Source organism: Microplitis mediator, chromosome 5, assembly GCF_029852145.1.
Source record: "Microplitis mediator isolate UGA2020A chromosome 5, iyMicMedi2.1, whole genome shotgun sequence".
Taxonomy (NCBI): Eukaryota; Metazoa; Arthropoda; class Insecta; order Hymenoptera; family Braconidae; genus Microplitis; species Microplitis mediator.
This window is the reverse complement of record NC_079973.1, coordinates 280,702-299,253: the sequence shown is the minus strand read 5'-3', so window position 1 is coordinate 299,253 and position 18,552 is coordinate 280,702. Positions and strand designations below refer to the sequence as shown.

At 30.5% G+C, this 18,552-nt stretch overlaps 1 protein-coding gene across 3 annotated transcripts in view; it reads right to left on the bottom strand.

Moving 5' to 3' along the window:
• Positions 1 to 1,438: 1,438 nt before the first annotated feature.
• Positions 1,439 to 18,552, bottom strand: part of LOC130667986 (blood vessel epicardial substance-like) — a 32,840-nt gene continuing 15,726 nt past the window's right edge. The window contains exons 2-7 of one of the 3 annotated variants that reach the window (XR_008989940.1): positions 9,569 to 9,937; positions 8,551 to 8,948; positions 8,056 to 8,471; positions 7,692 to 7,978; positions 6,067 to 6,663; positions 1,439 to 1,827 (exon numbers count right to left, since the gene is read on the bottom strand). Coding sequence is in view for 2 of the 3 variants with exons in the window: in XM_057469946.1 (XP_057325929.1) it covers positions 6,640 to 6,663; positions 7,692 to 7,978; positions 8,056 to 8,471; positions 8,551 to 8,948; positions 9,569 to 9,925 (1,482 nt within the window). In the remaining variant the exon portion in view is untranslated. Of the gene's footprint in view, positions 1,828 to 5,916; positions 6,664 to 7,691; positions 7,979 to 8,055; positions 8,472 to 8,550; positions 8,949 to 9,568; positions 9,938 to 18,552 lie in introns of those variants that run through there. The other 2 variants (XM_057469947.1, XM_057469946.1) reach the window with 2 other exon arrangements.

Genomic DNA, 18,552 nt, shown 5'->3' with positions numbered 1-18,552 from the left:
TTAAGATTGGATTTGGTAGATCCGTTTGTTTTACTAAGTAACCAAGTAACTGAGTTAGTTGGGTCTTTGATCATATACAAACTTCATTAACGCCTGAAAATTATGCTCAAGTGCAAGCTCGAAATACTTGCCCATGTGTTCAGTATGTATATGTGTCTCGTGTGTACTTAATATCACATATGTAAATATACCTATATCATTATAATAAGTAACCATATATATGTATTTTTTTTTTTTTTTTTTTTTTTTTTACTTTTAGCTACAATTTACGAAAAAATGACTTTAGTGGAAAATGAATTAAAAAAATAATGTAATTTATTGCTATGTCTATAAAATGAAATAGCATAATATCTGTACAATCGTGTTACTGATGGACACGCCCTACTTTTAGATACTACTCTATTATATTATACGATAGCCCTAAATTTGAGCTCTATTCCGGACGACAAGGCTCCAGTAATTACAGACTCTCCTCCTCACTTCCTCTATCGCTACCACCACCTACTTGATGGCCTATCATTTTTATACATATACATATATACACATATACATTGTATTAGCTAGCAATGCCAAAGAGTCTAATCGGGAGGAAGAATCGGCACCGTCTGGTTGCCTCTGTAATATACGCGATCCTTTACGACCTTTCAATAAAATTGCTCAATCCATATTCAACATCCACTTATTTTTTTTATTTTTTGTAGGCGTCATGAAAGACCCCGCCATCAAAGTAACAAGGAGCCTTTTACAATCGAATTTGAATTACCCAAATATCCTGAAAATTATTCAAACAGATGGAGAGATAACTACCAAAATAATGAGGATTATGATTATTCCGATGATTACATCGATGAGGAGTATGCTGAGGATAATCGTCAAGTTAGAGTTCAGGTGAATATTACAAAAAACTTTATCGTTATTGAACTAGATCATTTTTTTTTTAATCATTATTCAAATTTTTTTTTTTAGGTACTTAAAGAAGGGGAGAGACGTCTGCGAATAAAATTATCTCGTAATGATAATTTTAATATAAATAATAAATTAGTAAATAATAGAAACGCTGATAGTAATTATTCAATTGATCGGTTGAAAATGATTCCAATCCAGCAGCAGCAAAATCTTGATAGCAATGGCAATAGTGGTAGTAAATTTATTAGATCATCTCCACCGTCAGAAGTTGTCGTGCGCAGTTGGAAAGGTGGTTGACAGACTGACTCCTGCTACTGAATCTACTCTCTATCCTTTATCCTCCCATTTTTTAATTTCCGACTTGAGAAACCAACTAAAGTGACTTTTGATGTAAACTCAACACGCCGTTGGTATGCTACTACTTGCAATTTCATTTTATTTAATGTCTCGTTACTCATACTGATATATATATTTCCGCGACACGAAATTTATTTATAAATAAGCTGTGGGAAAAAAAAAAATTCATTGCATCTCTCATTTTTTAATTTATTTTTCTTGGTATTTGGTATTAAAATATTCATATTTATTATTGAGAAATACAAGTAAAGTCGTAAAGTTAAAAATAAAGGGCTTGTGTGCAATATGTGTACTTTCGAGTGAGCATAAAAACAATAATAATTATATTAAAAAAATAAATAAATAGTTGTAAAGGTCAACAGTGGTATAAGTATCCAGGGTTTGGCCACGAGCTGTTACGTTTTGCTTCGGCTTCTTCGGCATCGATCCACTCGCCCGTTTCCCGCCATTTCGTCCTTTTCACCCAACTCCTCCTTAAACTTATTTTTTTCAACCCTCAACACGTTACATGTACAGTATTGCAAGTTTTTGCACACTGTGCCCATGTTTGTGCTACAGATGCTGCTGAAATTAAAAATAGAAATTTATCTCGAAATTATTATTATTATTATTTTTTTGTTTCTTTGGTTTTATTTCTAACATAATAGTCAACGAACATATACAATAATGGTAATAAATACTTATTTGTATATTTATTATACAGGTAAAATTTTTTTTTATTTATTTGCTTATTTCGTTAATAATTTTTCAAACTCTCTTGTCCTCACATTAACAACGTGTAACACTCAGCTCACATTCTGCCAGTAGTCGTTTATTATTATCATTATTATTATTATTATTATGTTTTTTTTTTTATCGTTAGTTCAATAGTTGAGTGAACGGTGTGACAGAAAAATCTACACACTCATGTCACGTCTCAATCATCGACATGTTATTCTTCGTTCTCTTTTTTCACAATATAATGATATATATTATATATATAAGTATAAAAAAGAACAAAGAGTGGAATAAAACAAAGATTTGTTGAGTACAGATTTTCTTAACGTGATTTTTAGATTTCTTCTATATTTTTATTTATTGTTAGGAAATATCACTGAAGAAATAATTAAGCGTCTTTTTTTTTTTTTGCATATCAATATTAATAACAACAATGATGGGCATCTTACATTAATTTATTTTTTTTTGCACAGAGAAGAATAAATATTTAAATACAAGAAAGATTTGGCTACAGGTAATATTTAAATATATCATAGAGGTAAAATAAAACTGTTGGTATTGGAGTTGATTTTTCAGAAGGATATTGGAAGGGAAATTTAATCACGTCAACATAGATCGGGATAAAAAAAAATGACCATCACCAGAGAAGCAGCTACGATCTGTTATATAGATTCAAATAATATATCTACGCAGGCGGATTCAACGATACGTAAATAAATCAAAGCCATAGAATTGAACTTTTAAAATGCAGCTGTAGCTGTAGCCGTATAATATATACAGACTACCAAGTACTGATTCTATTTTTTTTTTATTTGTACTTTAATACACCACACATACTACTGGAACTACTATGATGACGACGACGGCAGTATCGTCTTTTTACTTATTTTATTCACTTCTCTCCTTGTCTGTACGCTTTTTCCAATACTACAACTCTGTTGGCTAACTGCCCGCCTTAGCTTGCCAATATCGACATATACATATACAGATATATAGATATATAACACTGTACAGTACCAAATTCAATAGATTTCCTTTTACTCTCGAGTATAGAATTCGTATGGAATGTGAGTTTAATATATTAAAATTAAAATTGAATATCATATATATAGATATACAAATGATGAAGTATAAATTTAATAATAAAACAGCCAACAAATAATTCAAATGATAGATTGCTTAAAAAAAAATTCAGCTATAGAGTAAAAATATGTTAAACCGTGAAAATATATATTCCGTTAACCCTCTCAGCTTATTAGATTCTTTATTTTATTTCTCTCTTTATCACATTGTTATTTTTACAACCGCATCTGCATACAGATGGTATGTATAAGCAAAATTATATCATTTCTAGTCTGCACAGTTTTTTTATACCGTAGAATGTACAGTTCAGAGCACATGCCTTGAAACAGTATAGCTTTTTCATCGTTCTCTTGAAATAATAATAATAATAATAATAATAATAATAATAATAATAATAATAATAATAATAATACCACAATCATCCCTTCAAATTCATTCCGTCTCTCACTCATCTCTGATATATAAAACATAGAAACATACAAACATACACTTTCAATTCAATATCATAATTTTATAATTATTATTATTAATTGTTGTTGTTGTTGTTGTTGTTTAATCATCTACACTTAATTATTTACTCACTTTAATATTAATATTATTCCGCTTGTCGTTTTATTTTTTTAAATTAACGATTTACTACTACGATTTCGGTGTTATTATTAATTACTTATTTTAAATTCACGAAGCACTTTATTGCAACTTTAATTAATTAAATAATTATAAGTATTTATCAACTTAGATGTTATCGATTTAATTTATCGGTTATCGAAGCACTTATTGCATTTAAATCTATATATATATATATTTGTCCATTCGGTTGTTTTATTATTAAAACGCTTATTAATATCTTTTATTTATTTATCAATTGTCAATATTTTTTGGTAAAAAGTTATCGATGTTACATACAACGACTCAATGATTGTAATCTGTCATTTTTCGGTTATTCGGTTAATTTTTATAATATTTTTATTCGATAAAATGTATCACATTATTTATCATTTTATCAAGCACTCGTGGATGTCTTATGATTTAAAATACTTTGCACTCGATGTGTGTGTACGTGTGTGTATATGTATACAATTAATAGAATTTATTAAAAATTCATATATGTATAGACCATGTGCCTCTTTTAATAACGTACTTTAAAATTTATTTCTTCAAATAATTATTATTTCACTACTATTTTCGTTATTTTACTGGTTTTCTTTTCTTATTATTATATATATGTATCATATACATTTTACTTCTATTACATATCATGACCTGATTATTAATTTCATTTTTTATTATTTCATTGTCATTAACTTAATTTACTTTTTCGTTAAATTACGAGGCATATAAAATGACGTCAAATAAAATCGGAGCATCCTAGAGCTATAGATATGTGATTCGATTCGTACAATATTTAATTATTTTTTTTTTTTATTATTTTTTTGTTAATGTACTTTGAGCAAAATCTAGGCAAAAGCGGAATCAGTTTTCATCTTTACTTTTTTTTTGGTTTTCATATATAAATTTTGTCTTTACGATTTCATTTACTTATTTATTTTTCATTGTCAATGCATAATAAATATTAAAAAAAAAATAAGAAAAGTAATTAATTTTTTTTTTTCTTTAAGAATAAAATTATTTCGCAGATAAAGAAATAGTTGCACTTTTGTTTTTTTAAATTTATAGTAAATACTTATACGAAGAAAAGTTTTATGCTCTCTCGGCTTTTTTTTATGCGATATAAATCTTTATACTACGGCATTACCAATGGTTTTTTTTTTAAATTTTTCTTTTATCATTCAAGTCTTAACAACTATATCTCGTTATAATCACAGTCAATGTAATAATAATAATAGCAGAACAACAACTTTGTTAATTATTTTATTATCTTTAAATATATATCATAAAAATTCTTTTATTATTAAAAATTATTATTGTTATTATTATTATAATAGATCAACATGGCAATATCATTACATTAAGTAATTAAAAATATCCATTTTATTGAAAGTTTTAACTTTTACTAATAACAAAACGGATTTATTTAAAAATTGATACTATATAGGGGAGGGTGGGGCAGAGCGGCCCCCCTAAGCCAATTATTATTTTTTGTGCCTTTAAACCATAAGATCACTTTACTTTTGTCCTATTTCGAACAAATTTATGGACATTTTGCCAAAATTCTGAAAAAAAATTTTTTTTTGTGGGGCAGAGCGGCCTCCCTCCAAAAAGTGATAAAAAATTTTTTTTTTTCGTTTTTTTTTTTTTTTAAATTGTTTTCATCATTAAGAATGTATTTCTTTCTCTTGACAACTATTTTTGGTTTTATATTACTCGAAAAAAATTTTTTAAAGCGTAAAAAATCGTTCACTCTCGATTACCTTAATTACTAATTGTTATTTAATAAAAAAAAAATGAATTCTATAATTTTACTTTATTTCAAAAATTTATCAACTAAAAAAAAAAATTTAATTTTTATAAATTTTTAGTGACCAAATTTGCCTCTTACATAGAGAAACGGCCGAAAAATATGAAAAAATAATTTTTTCGGAAGTTTCGGCTGGTCCATTTTGCCCCAGGTGTTATGCGTAGGGCTAGAAATGTGGAATTATAATCATTTTTTTTTAATTCGACGATAAAAATATGAAAAAATCACTTTTTCAAAATTTTGGGCTTGTCCATTTTGCCCCAAATGTCATGCGTAGGGGTAAAAATGCGCAAACATATCGGATTTATAGTAATTACTCGAATAAAAAAAAATTTTTTTTTTGATCAAAATTTCAGGGGGGCCGCTCTGCCCCACCCTCCCCTATATATATATTTAAAAACAAATAAATAATGTAACAAAAGGTAAATTGTTGTTATGCTAATGTAATAAACTATAATTAACACGAATGGTGTTTGTTAATTTAATAATTATTATTATGAACCGTATTGTTATCATCAATAAATCTTATAGATTATTATTATTATTATTATTAGCTGAAATAAAATTTTTTAATTTTGTTATACCTAAAAAAGTTTTCTCATCACTATGAATCGACTGACGTTTTTTTTGGCTATCACTCCAAAATTAATCTCCATCCTTTACTTCTCAATGGCACACGATCGATAGTTACCAAAGTTTGACGTTTTTGGCTGCTCTCATGACGCGAGTGCGCTGTTATCATGCTGTACTAATTTAAAACTCCGCAAAAAATATATAAATAAATAAATTACAAGTAACTTTTGTTCTTAATTATTATTATTTTTATATTGTTTAAATATTTTAAAATCACTTGTCACTTAACGTCGTATGGAAGATCACTTTCTCATTAATTGCATTTAGGCCACTTTGCCTAAATATTATTATTATTATTATCATTATTATTTTTATCTCAGATGTGTTAATAAATATAAAGATATACTATTAAACGTAATCTTTGTTTTTTTTTTATAAATAGTATCGGTAATAATAATAATGATAATAACAATAGATTGATGACTGTGATAGTTTAATAAATGCTGACGGGGCTAGGTTCCAGTGCGTTTCGGTGAAAACGATAGAAGCGGGACACTTGCTGGACCCTCCCCGTCAAGCGAACGTCATACAGGTGTCTCAAAGGTCACCTGTGAAACAACAAAACAATTTAAATTCGTATTAATTCTCAGCTGCTGTTCATTTATATTAAACAACTCGAAGAAATATATATACATATTGTAAGTGGAAAAGTTTTATTGCGCTGAGTAAGTTGGAAAAAATAAAAAAAAATAAAATGTCATGAACAAAAGAATTCTCGAGAGTCAGAGAGATATAAAGAAAACCCTAGGGGTCAAATGAAACAAAAAGAAAAATTCTTGGTACTTTGTTAAAATTTTTTTTTCGTTTTTGCAAATAAATTTTTAGCATTGTCTAGCAATTTATCTTTATTAAATGAGTATTTTATTAATACGAAATTTTAGGGCTTCTTCATCAGATATATCCTACACTGTAAAAAGAGCGGTGTTAAAAATGGACTTATTTTAACTCCGCCCGGTGTTAAAATGAAATTACACCGGTGTAGGAGGAGTAATACACCGGTGTTAAAAATACCGGTGTTAAAGCGGAGTAACCGGTGTAAAAGCGGAGTGAAACCGGTGTAAAAGCGGGGTAACCGGTGTAAAAACGGAGTAATACCGGTGTAAAAGCGGGGTAAATTGCGTCCGCTTGGAGTATTAACTTTAAAGATTATAAAACACAAAAAATGTCAGTTCTTTATGAAAGTTAATAAAAAATATCATTTATTAACAAGTATAGTGATCGAGTAAGTAAAAATATTCACAAAATAAAATATTTTAACACCGGTAAAGAATATCTACACCGGCGGCGGCGTTATTTTAACACCGGTCTAGAATATTTACACCGATTTTGGCGTTATTTTAACACCGTTACAGAATATTTACACCGGTGGCGGCGTTATTTTAACACCGGTACAGAATATTTACACCGGTGGCGGCGTTATTTTCACACCGCTTTCGGGGGTAAATTTAACACCGAAAATTTTAACACCTACACCGCTTGGACTTACCCCGGTGATTTTTTATAGTGTAGGATTGAGTTATCAATAAAACGAAATAACTGAGGGTGGTAATATTGAGTATAAAATTGTTTTATTTACCTCTCTGGTAGCTTTTTTGGATCGTTTGCGTTCGAGCTTTGGCGTTTGTGGGAGTAATGTATAGTCACCACCGGGTCCACCGGCACTGCGTTGTCTTATTAATGGCGGATGTGTAACGACAGGTAGACGTGGTAGCGGTGGTGGCGGCGGTGATGAAAATTTAACACTTTGTGGTATTAATGAATAACCAACGTTTTGTTGCATCGAAATAAATGGAGATGATGGTGTAAAATGATTAGCAACAACTGGCGTCCAGTATTGATTTGAAACACGTTGAGGTGAACTTCCTGTATGATACAAAATTTATTTATCGTTATTATTATTACTATTTTTTAAACACTTGTAATAATGATAAAATAATTACGTGGATTACTATGTCTCCGTTGTGTTTTCCAGGTTGTAGATCTAACTCTTCCCGCAGTCTCAGTATTAACAGCATCGACGCTCATACTTCGAGCCATACCACGATAAGGATTACTGCTGTTAGTCTGTTCTTGTGTCGTTACAAAACCAGCTAATTGTTCATTTAATGCATAGAGCTTTGAGGTAATATCCTTGCCGATAAGTGTATTAAGTACAACTTTTAGTAGTGGCCGATGCCTAAGGACACGTAATAATTTCAGTCTTGTCCAACAAATATATGTACTCGATTCTTCAGCTCTTATCGTTACTTGAAATACATCATCAATATTTTCATGTGTTGCTTCCCATTCTGGTGAATCGACAAATTGATAAGATTTAACGTAATGCAAATGTGTACCTTCACATGTCACATTTAGACTATAAAAATAAATAATAATTTATTAAATAAAATAATGGTAGCAGTGGTAATGGTGGTAGTTGTAAAATAACAACTTACTTGCCCCGTAAAAGAATAGAAAGTCTTTCGTCAGCTGGTGATACACCCTCAGTGGCGTAAGTCTGACCTGGATCAAGTTTAAGTATCCTTGCTTCCTTAGCAAGCTCTTGAAAGTGTTTTTTACTGACACGATAAGGCTTAAATAGCTTAAGATACAGTTCGGCTAGTTCTGGACTCAGTGCTGGTGGTAAAAAACGACACGCGAGTATGAGAGAATGAACCCCGTTCAATAATCCCAATGCTAGTGACCAGAGCATTGCGTCTAATGCACAAATAGTCATTCCTGCCCACAGCGCTGCCAGCATAAATCCAGCTGTCAGAAATGTTCGCAGTGCCAGTACAGAGGCTTTGAATGATCGTGGTACGATAAATGCCGCAGCAAAAAATAAATTTGCAGCCTGTATAAATTTTTATTTGTTAAAACAACTTTAATTAATTATCATTATTGAGGATGTAGGCTGGTTCAACAGGGAGAAATACTGGGGGATATAAAAACTATAATTAATTTTTACATTAATTCGTATTATAATATATTTAAATTAAATTAAATATAATGATTTATTATTTCTTCAAAAAGTTAAAACGATGAAAAAATAAAGCAATTAACTTTTTTTAAAATAATAATGAATAATAAAGTTGGCTCGGAATGCGGTTAACCGAATCTTATTTCGTATTACCACATAGGAATACCAAAGGAGGAGATCATCAGCAGAGCAGGGTGCAGGTGTATGCCGGACAAACCGGCTTTGCACGCTACTTAACTGTACAACCGCACAACACACTTATTGCTATATATATATATATATATATATAATTGGATGCATGTTGAGGACTACAAGATGATGACAAGGAGGTGCTGTAGTGTACTGGACAATAAAGACGACAACTACAATTGGACATGAAGGAGGAGGAGAAGGAGGTAAATTTGCACGAGTTTGGAGACTGAGTTGATTGCGGTTATCATATATATGTATATATAAAATATAAGTGCTTGCGTATGTATGTGTGATTATATTACCTGAAAAAGCTTGTGTTGTGCGGCTTCCCACTCATCGCAATAACCACCGGATGGTAGTACCGTTGAATTTAGTCTCTCTGTAACATTAGTGGCTTCAGTATTATTCCAAACGTCGATCCAAAGCTCTGTGTAGTTTAGGTCATCTAGAGAGTAGCCCCCTACAGCAAAACTGTTGGCTAAACTGCTATAGTTGAAGCTACTGTAGCTCTCAGTCGGATATGACGTTGTCGGGTATGACGTATTTGTCGCATCAATAAAAGACGTTGAGCTTGTTGTTGAGAGAAGACTGCTCCCTGTTACTGTGGCAGTATCTGTTGTGTTTGCCATCTTTCGTCGCGAGCGCACGGTACGGGCCATCACCTTCTTCGCCTTTTATAATTTAACAAAAAAAAAATAAATTATATACACGGAAAGAAAATTATGGCAGCGGTTCCCATAATTTTGTAAAATTTTTTCCTATACCATCATAGGAATTACGACCATAAATTATGGGAGCGGTTCCTATAATTATAGGAATGTTTCCCATAATTATAGGAATAGTTCCTATAATTATGGGAATGATACCCATAACACTATAGGAATGGTTCCTATAATTATAGGAATGGTTCTTATAATTTATAGGAATACTTTCTATAATATTATGGGAATCATTCCTATAATTTATGGGAATGGTTCCTATAATTTATAGGAAACATTCCAATTGCATTATAGGAACCATTCCCATAATATTATTGGAATAGTTCCCATACTATTATAGGAATCATTCCTATAATATTATGGGAATGGTTCCCATATTATCATGAAAAAATTAATTTAAAGAAGTGCGGTAATCACTTCTGCAATACACAGAAATATTATTAAACATAAATACAAAAATTCAAACATTGAAAAAAAAAATCGTATTTGGCAAAAAAACATTAAAATTTTTAACAAGAATTTTTTGTCAGCACAAAACATTCAAGAAAATTCAAATTTTGGGAAATTTCTACACTATTGTGCAAAAAAAAAAATTTAATGATATTATAGGGATGGTTCCCATAACATTATGGGAATAGTTCCCATAATATTATAGGAATAGTTCCTATACCAATATGGGAACCATTCCCATAATAGTATGGGAATGATTCCCATACCATTATGGGAATGGTTCCCATAATGATATGGGATTGGTTTCCATAATATTATAGGAACCATTCCCATAATGGTATGGGAACTATTCTCATACTATTATGGGAATGGTTCCCATAATATATGGGAACCATCCCTATAGTCGTATAGGTACTATTCCCATACCATTATGGGAACCATTCCCATAATGCATAGAAATACTTCCCATAATTTTCTTTCCGTGTAGTTTTATAAGTTAATTATATATAAGTAATTAGCATTAATCTAAAGCTAAGATGACCTTAAATAAATTTGTATGCAAATAAACAGAGAATTGAGTATAATTGTAACTACTGTACAACTTGTCGAGGACAAAGAGAAGATAAAGAGGGTGGAGAGGGTGAAGAAGGTAGAGAGTGTCGAAAGTCCTTGGTGTCCTACTGGGTACAAGTCAAACTTTATTTAACTCGATGGAAAATATAATGATAACTTAACGGTTTGCAAGAGGAGTAGAGAGAAAGAGACAGAGTTACAAACTGCATGTGAGTGTGCCAAAAAGACCACCTGCGGAGATTTAACTGGACGTCGAGTGGATTTTTGATGATATCGACGCAACGGGACACCTGAAAGTGCTCACGCTTGCTGGTTTTACGTCACCTTAAACTTGCTTGCTTTTTTTATTTCTTTCTTTTTTTTTTATTCAACTCGTTGGTGGGTCAGATCAAGCAGAAGGATATAAGATAAGATAAAATGTCCTCGGCAAACGCTATCGAAAAATCTCGGGCTGCTTACTAGACAATTTTACATTTTAGTACTTTCTTAATTTATATTTTATTGAGGTGTCAAGTTATTTATCTCGACCCTTAGAATTAGTACTTAAAATAATTAATTTTATTGCGTGTTCAATTGCAATTACTTTTCATTTTATTAAATCCCTATTACATCTCTAGATTTTTAAATTTTTTCCCTGATTTTCTCTAAAATCGATAAACTATTACTCTCCCATAGAATATCACTCACTCAATGCACATACGGAAATCTTACTCGCTCCAGGAAAGCTATTACTGGGAAATAGCGCTTCAGAAATATCGGATCCAGAACATTAAATTACAAGCAATTATCACGGTCTGTCTAACACAATGGCAATAAATCTATCAAGCGACACTAAAGCTGTTAATTAATCCAGCAATTTTATACATTTTTATTTATTCTATTATTCAAACACTTGATTCTTATACATATTTAACATTATTAACATTTAATATAATGCTGATTTTTTTTCATCATTGACATTACTGCCTGCGTGAATTATTAAAACTTAAATATAATGAATAATGAGGTAAATATAATATGTTATTGCTCAATGGATTATTTATCATCAAAGATCAAAAGCAAATAAAAACATACATTGTCAATAATAATACGTGATTAATATATATATATAATATATAGTGTTGGGGTAATTTTGGATCGATATCTAGCGCTATCACACTCGACTCTCACAACTGACTGCACCTTTTGCATTATCGTAATTAATGCTACACGTTCCTTTCACGATTAAATCTCGCGGCTCGTTCAAATGAATGACAGGTGGGCGCGGTACATATACTGACCAAATCATTATTATTTCATGCTGATACTAGTGCTCCATTATTGTTAAATGACCAATTAATAGTGATAATAATAATAATAATTATAGTATAGGATTATCATCGTCATTCACAAAATCCTTATCGACGTCTGACTAAAATAGACTTTTTCTACTTTTGTCACTTTTACTAATTTTTTTTAACCGGTAAAAATTTTTTAAAAATTACTAAAGAACTCAGCGACCACAAATACGAATTAACAATGTCCAGAATGAATAATGGCGCGAGTTTAATTTACTTATTTTTAAATAAAAGACTAAAGTGACAAAATGATTTATTTCTTGTCTTATTCGCTCTATTATGTACATTACTCTTGGTACGTATATATATATATATATGAATGTATAATATGTGTGTTATTTGTACAAATGGTAAGCTAATGTAATTTATCCATTTGTTGAATGTAACGGCAATAAATATTGTAGATCGCTGCCGTGTGCTACTGTCCCACGGCACAATGTCTACACAAATCATCGGTACATTAATAATTCCAACGATCATATATTTATTTTTATAATTTTTTAAATATTTGAATTAAATACCTGAATAACTTTTGATTCCATTAAAATTCAAAATTTTTTTTCAATTAAAAAAATTAAAAATCAATGGCATTAATTTGAAAAAGGTGTTAGTTTTTTGTTCGTTTTTAAAGTAGATTTATATTGACAGTATCAATAATAAAATTGAATTGTGTACCTATAAAGTATGCAATATTGAAAATACTCGTGCTGGTATTATTTACATTTTCCGGAGGTAGTTTTTAATAAATATGACAAAACAATAATAATAATAATGAATAAATCCGTTAAAAATGAGAATAGAATGTGGAGAAGTGTATATTGGGAAACAATTGTTTCCGTGGTATTGGCCGGTAGTTGCTAGCAGCTGGTAGTACTTTGCCGTCAGGACGTCAATTCTACCTGTCGATGGCACAATTTTATTAACTCTTTTTTAGTTTTGTTCCCTTCAACTGTTACTGATTATTCTCACCATCAGTACACACGTGAGTAACTCGATATACCAATAAATTGAAACGACTTGAGTCCCTCGCTACGTATACAATTGTGGCGGGCAAGTGAGTAAGCGTTTAAATTATTGTCGGGCGCAAATAAAAACAAAAAGGAAAAAAAAAGGAAAAAAAGGCAGATGCTCTGTTAGTTATTTATACTATACTTGACTGTCAGTGGGGCTCTGCTCTGGTGCTTTGACTTGCGAGAGAATTGGAAAAATATATTATACGAAAGCTACAGCTTTACGGTAAATTGTTTGGACGATCTTGAGGTCTTTCAGGTCATTGTTTTATTCAACGCGCAACTTGCTACAATTTAAGACGCCTCTGGTTTATATTCTGGACATAAATCTTGCCAGATGGACCAACCTCGTGTGATCTCAGCTAATAAATAAATAAATAAACTTATTTACTATATTTTAAATAAATTTTGATTAAATGTCTTTAAAATAAATTTAAATTGAAAACTCATTTTTATTTTAAATTAAATTAATTTTATCCGATAATAATAATCCCTTGAGCTTATAAATCTCTCAAGAGAGATCCTTGACAAATTGGCAGCAGATTTTATCATTAAAAAAAAATGGTAAGAAATTATTTTAAAAAAGAGAGAAAACGGTGATGGGAAAATTAATTCATTTCTATTTTTGTGACACAATGATCAGTCCCCAAGTAACAATTCAATCAATCACTAGTTAAAAATAATGGTAACAAAAAATATCGAATCATTAGTCGATTCACTGTTCAATAAAACTTTATCTGTCAATATAGAGTACAATAATTAAATCGCTTTCAAAAAATGTAGGGGAGGGTGGGGCAGAGCGGCCCCCCTGAAATTTTGACCAAAAAAAAAATTTTTTTTTTTTCGACTAATTACTATAAATCCGATATGTTTGCGCATTTTTACCCCTACGCATGACATTTGGGGCAAAGTGGACAAGCCCAAAATTTTGAAAAAGTGATTTTTTCATATTTTTATCGTCAAATTAAAAACAAATTATTATAATTCCACATTTCTAGCCCTACGCATAACACCTGGGGCAAAATGGACCAGCCGAAACTTCCGAAAAAATTATTTTTTCATATTTTTCGGCCGTTTCTCTATGTAAGAGGCAAATTTGGTCACTAAAAATTTATAAAAATTAAATTTTTTTTTTTAGTTGATAAATTTTTGAAATAAAGTAAAATTATAGAATTGATTTTTTTTTTTATTAAATAACAATTAGTAGTTAAGGTAATCGAGAGTGAACGATTTTTTACGCTTTAAAAATTTTTTTTCGAGTAATATAAAACCAAAAATAGTTGTCAAGAGAAAGAAATACATTCTTAATGATGAAAACAATTAAAAAAAAAAAAAAACGAAAAAAAAAATTTTTTTTATCACTTTTTGAAGAAGGGCCGCTCTGCCCCACAAAAAAAAAAATTTTTCAGAATTTTGGCAAAATGTCCATAAATTTGTTCGAAATAGGACAAAAGTAAAGTGATCTTATAGTTGAAAGCCACAAAAAATAATAATTGGCTTAGGGGGACCGCTCTGCCCCACCCTCCCCTAATTATTTAAAATTATAAGTTTTAAATAAATAAATCTAAATTATTTAAAGAACACATATATTTTTTTTTTAGTATTTTCATTATTATAAAACAGTCTGCGTGAGCGGTGTGCAAAATATAAATTTTTTTTTATTATGTAAATTATAGATCGCTACGTCTTAGTCGGTAAATATATATTCTGGATATAAATTTATGAAATAAGATTGAAATATTAAATATATAATAATAATAGTAATAAAAAAGAAAATTTTATAAAACGTGATTTAAATATTTTTGAAAATTCTAGGTCAAACAAATTTCACCATCACTTTTAGGAATATATCTATATATGAATATGCTATTCACGTTGTGTACGATGTATCCAATTTATAAAACTTTTATTTGGAGGTCAATGTACGATGGAGTAAACTTACTTTTACTAGAGACTAACAAAACAAATAACTACTTAAAATAATTTTAATTGCCTCGCCATAAATTAGACAATCAGACGTAGATTAAATTATCACAAAGAAGGATAAAAAAATGACAGATGGATGGGATGACAAGTTTAAAAATTATTTTTGTGCTTAGCCCTAACAAGGGGAGCAGTTGGCTTAATACCAACCACCGAGAGACTGTCAACCATAAACTTGTGCCAAGTAAACGCATCTAAATTATTATAGTTACGTCACTAATTCCGAGCAAAGATCCTTGCCAAAAGATCACGGCGCACATACGCGGATATACAACACATGATTTATAATAATAATAATAATATAATTATAAATGATAAACAACACGTCTAAAAAGGATTTTGAAATATATGAAAAACGATTGACCCTGTAGCCACGGCCAAAAAGTTTTTTCCAATTTGAAACCCAGAGACCTTATTTTTATAAATATTAGAAGAATCTTTCCACTTAAAAATTTTTTTGGCTGCAATTTTTAATTTCTATTGGAAATTTGCTAAAGATCTTTAGGACATACAAAATTAAATTGAGATTCAAATTTATACAGATGATCAGTGACATATCCAAGAGATATTATCTAAATATTTGATGAGTCAATCGTGTCATGTGTCGAATATATGTATCTGTGTGTGTATATATGGTATATATAGATTGTAGAAGTAACGAGTAGACTTACTGCGTTGTGACATTTATGTTATCGATATAGATAGAGAAATTTATGTAATGTAGATATATAAGGGTGGTACGGTGGTGTATTGGATCTGGTGGAGCGTCGCAGTGTCTTTCTGTTATCCGGATAGGAAGACTTATTGTTACGTCGTCCTGGTGACGTCAAGAGCAACATGATACTAATACTTGTCTTCTTGCCTAGTGTTTCACTTCACTCTGCTGTTACTGTTGCTATTATATCTTTCGTATTATACACCCATCTATTTATTCTGCATCATCCTGATAGATATATAGATATAGTTACCTATAACTTTATTACAATTTTCATTGTCTAAAATTTAGCCGTGAGCTAGATATCATGTTCGATATACATTTCTTCCCCAAGTTAATCGTTACCTCTATTACTACGTCATTGAAATTTCGATACAAAAAGTAAGGTAGAGAAATGAAAGTTAATACATCTGATGAGTGTATAAGGTTTTGAAAAATTTATACTGAATGATTACTTCCATTAAATTAAATATATAATCTAGGCTACAAGATTGCAGTTTACATTTAGTTATTCATATATTTTTATTGACCAGCACGTCTGATGATTTTATCTATAAATGGGTGTAGGGAGAAGGCAAGTAGAGTAAGAAATCCGGAAGGTACGTTTAGTATTACTACCACATTTCCACTCTGATTATATCGATTATTTCCATGATAACGAAAAAAAATTCATACTGCGTTTAATAATTACCACTGAGTTGAGGTAATAGTCGACGATTACACCGATAACCAATGACCTCAATTGAGAGTAATTTTTACTGTTTATTTTTAGTTATCACGCAATCATCTTTGAATTTTTTTTTTATAAACACAAATTTATTTTTACTCAATTAATTGTTGATCATCAAGTCAATTTTTGAATTGAAATGGATAAACTTATTTTTGAAACGAACAGAATACTTTTCTTTAGACAAAATAACATATTGTTTACAGCAATGTCAATGAAAAGAAAGATATGTCAGTAAAGTAGAAATACAGATGTTTTACTGTATCATCATAAATAACGATGGAATTTTGTATTTGACATATTGTGCACGATGAGCTCAAGATGAAAAAAATTCTTAAGGTTTGTTGTCACGAAATATTACGTGACTCTTATTAGCATTTTATTTGTTTATTTCATTTTTTTTTTTTTGAGGTAAGCATATGCATATTCATACATATTAAATAATATAGATTAGTACTTTTGGAAACACTACCGATAATCAATTAACGATAGTCGATATAAAAATTTATACAAATAATGTTACTATCTCTGAAAAATATCGTATGTGAATAATTAAATTATCCAAATTTTTTTTTTTTATGTATAACCGGAACAATATTATATGAAGGAAAAAAATGACTTATAAATTAAACGAATAATTGAATAAAATAAAAATTATTCATATTTGAATAAACGTATGAATGAATGCGAATGAATGGAAATGATGTAAATTGTAGGTTAAAAATTATCATTCTACTGTATTTAATGTCTCGACGCAAAAAAAATAAAATTAGAATAGAAGAAAAAGAAAAGAAAGAAAAATTAGTAAATTGAAGCGAACACAAATATGGTAATGGAATCTCAAATGGTTTCGTGACTGACTTCTACACCTACACGAGGGATGATGAATATTGTGAGTGTGTAGAGTAATCGCGTTTCTTGCTGGCTTTGATGGGCATCAGACATCTCTTCGATATGCGCTTTCTACTTTTCTGTTTCTATATCTACTAGTACCATTCCAAAGCTACCGCCACATCTTTTTTTACCCCTTTTCTGCTTTCGTTTTAGTAATATGCGGTCGACTATGCAACTATACAATGTATATAGGCTGGGTCAGGGTGAATAATAATGTGTCGTAACAGTAGTAGTGTCAGTAGCAGAACCTGAAGTGGTGATTTACACCAAGGGACCGGACATTATTATTGTTGTAGCATCAGTATGTTACTAAATTCTTAGGTTTTGGTCTTCGAGCTCGAAAACGTATTTACAGCAGTGTTTTCGAGCTCAAAGACCTCGAAAACAGCGGGAAGTTTTAGGGCTGGCCCACAGAGTCAACCGATAAACCAATTTTTTTTGAGTAATCGACGTCGGACAGATACGGGCGGACACGGGCAGATGACACTATCTATGGCTTTTCATAAAGAGTCGCCCGAAACATTGCTCCTGTTGAGAATAACCCATCACAATAAAAACGTTTTTTGTTCATTATGATGTCCTCGAGTAGAAAGGACCTTAAAAAGTCGTAATAAAAATTTATTTTTTGAGTTCAGAGCCATGTGAAGATTAGGTGGAGATGGGTGGAGATGAGGCTATCTATGTCTTCCTATGAAGAGTGGCCTGTAACTTTGCTCCTGTTGGGAATAATCCAACACAATACAAACATTTTTTGTTCATTATGATGTCCTCTAGTAGGAACGACCCAAAAAAGTCCTAAGAAAAATTCATTTTTTGAGTTCAGACCCATAGGAGGCCGGGTGGACATGGGTGGAGATGGGTGGAGATGCTGTCCATGT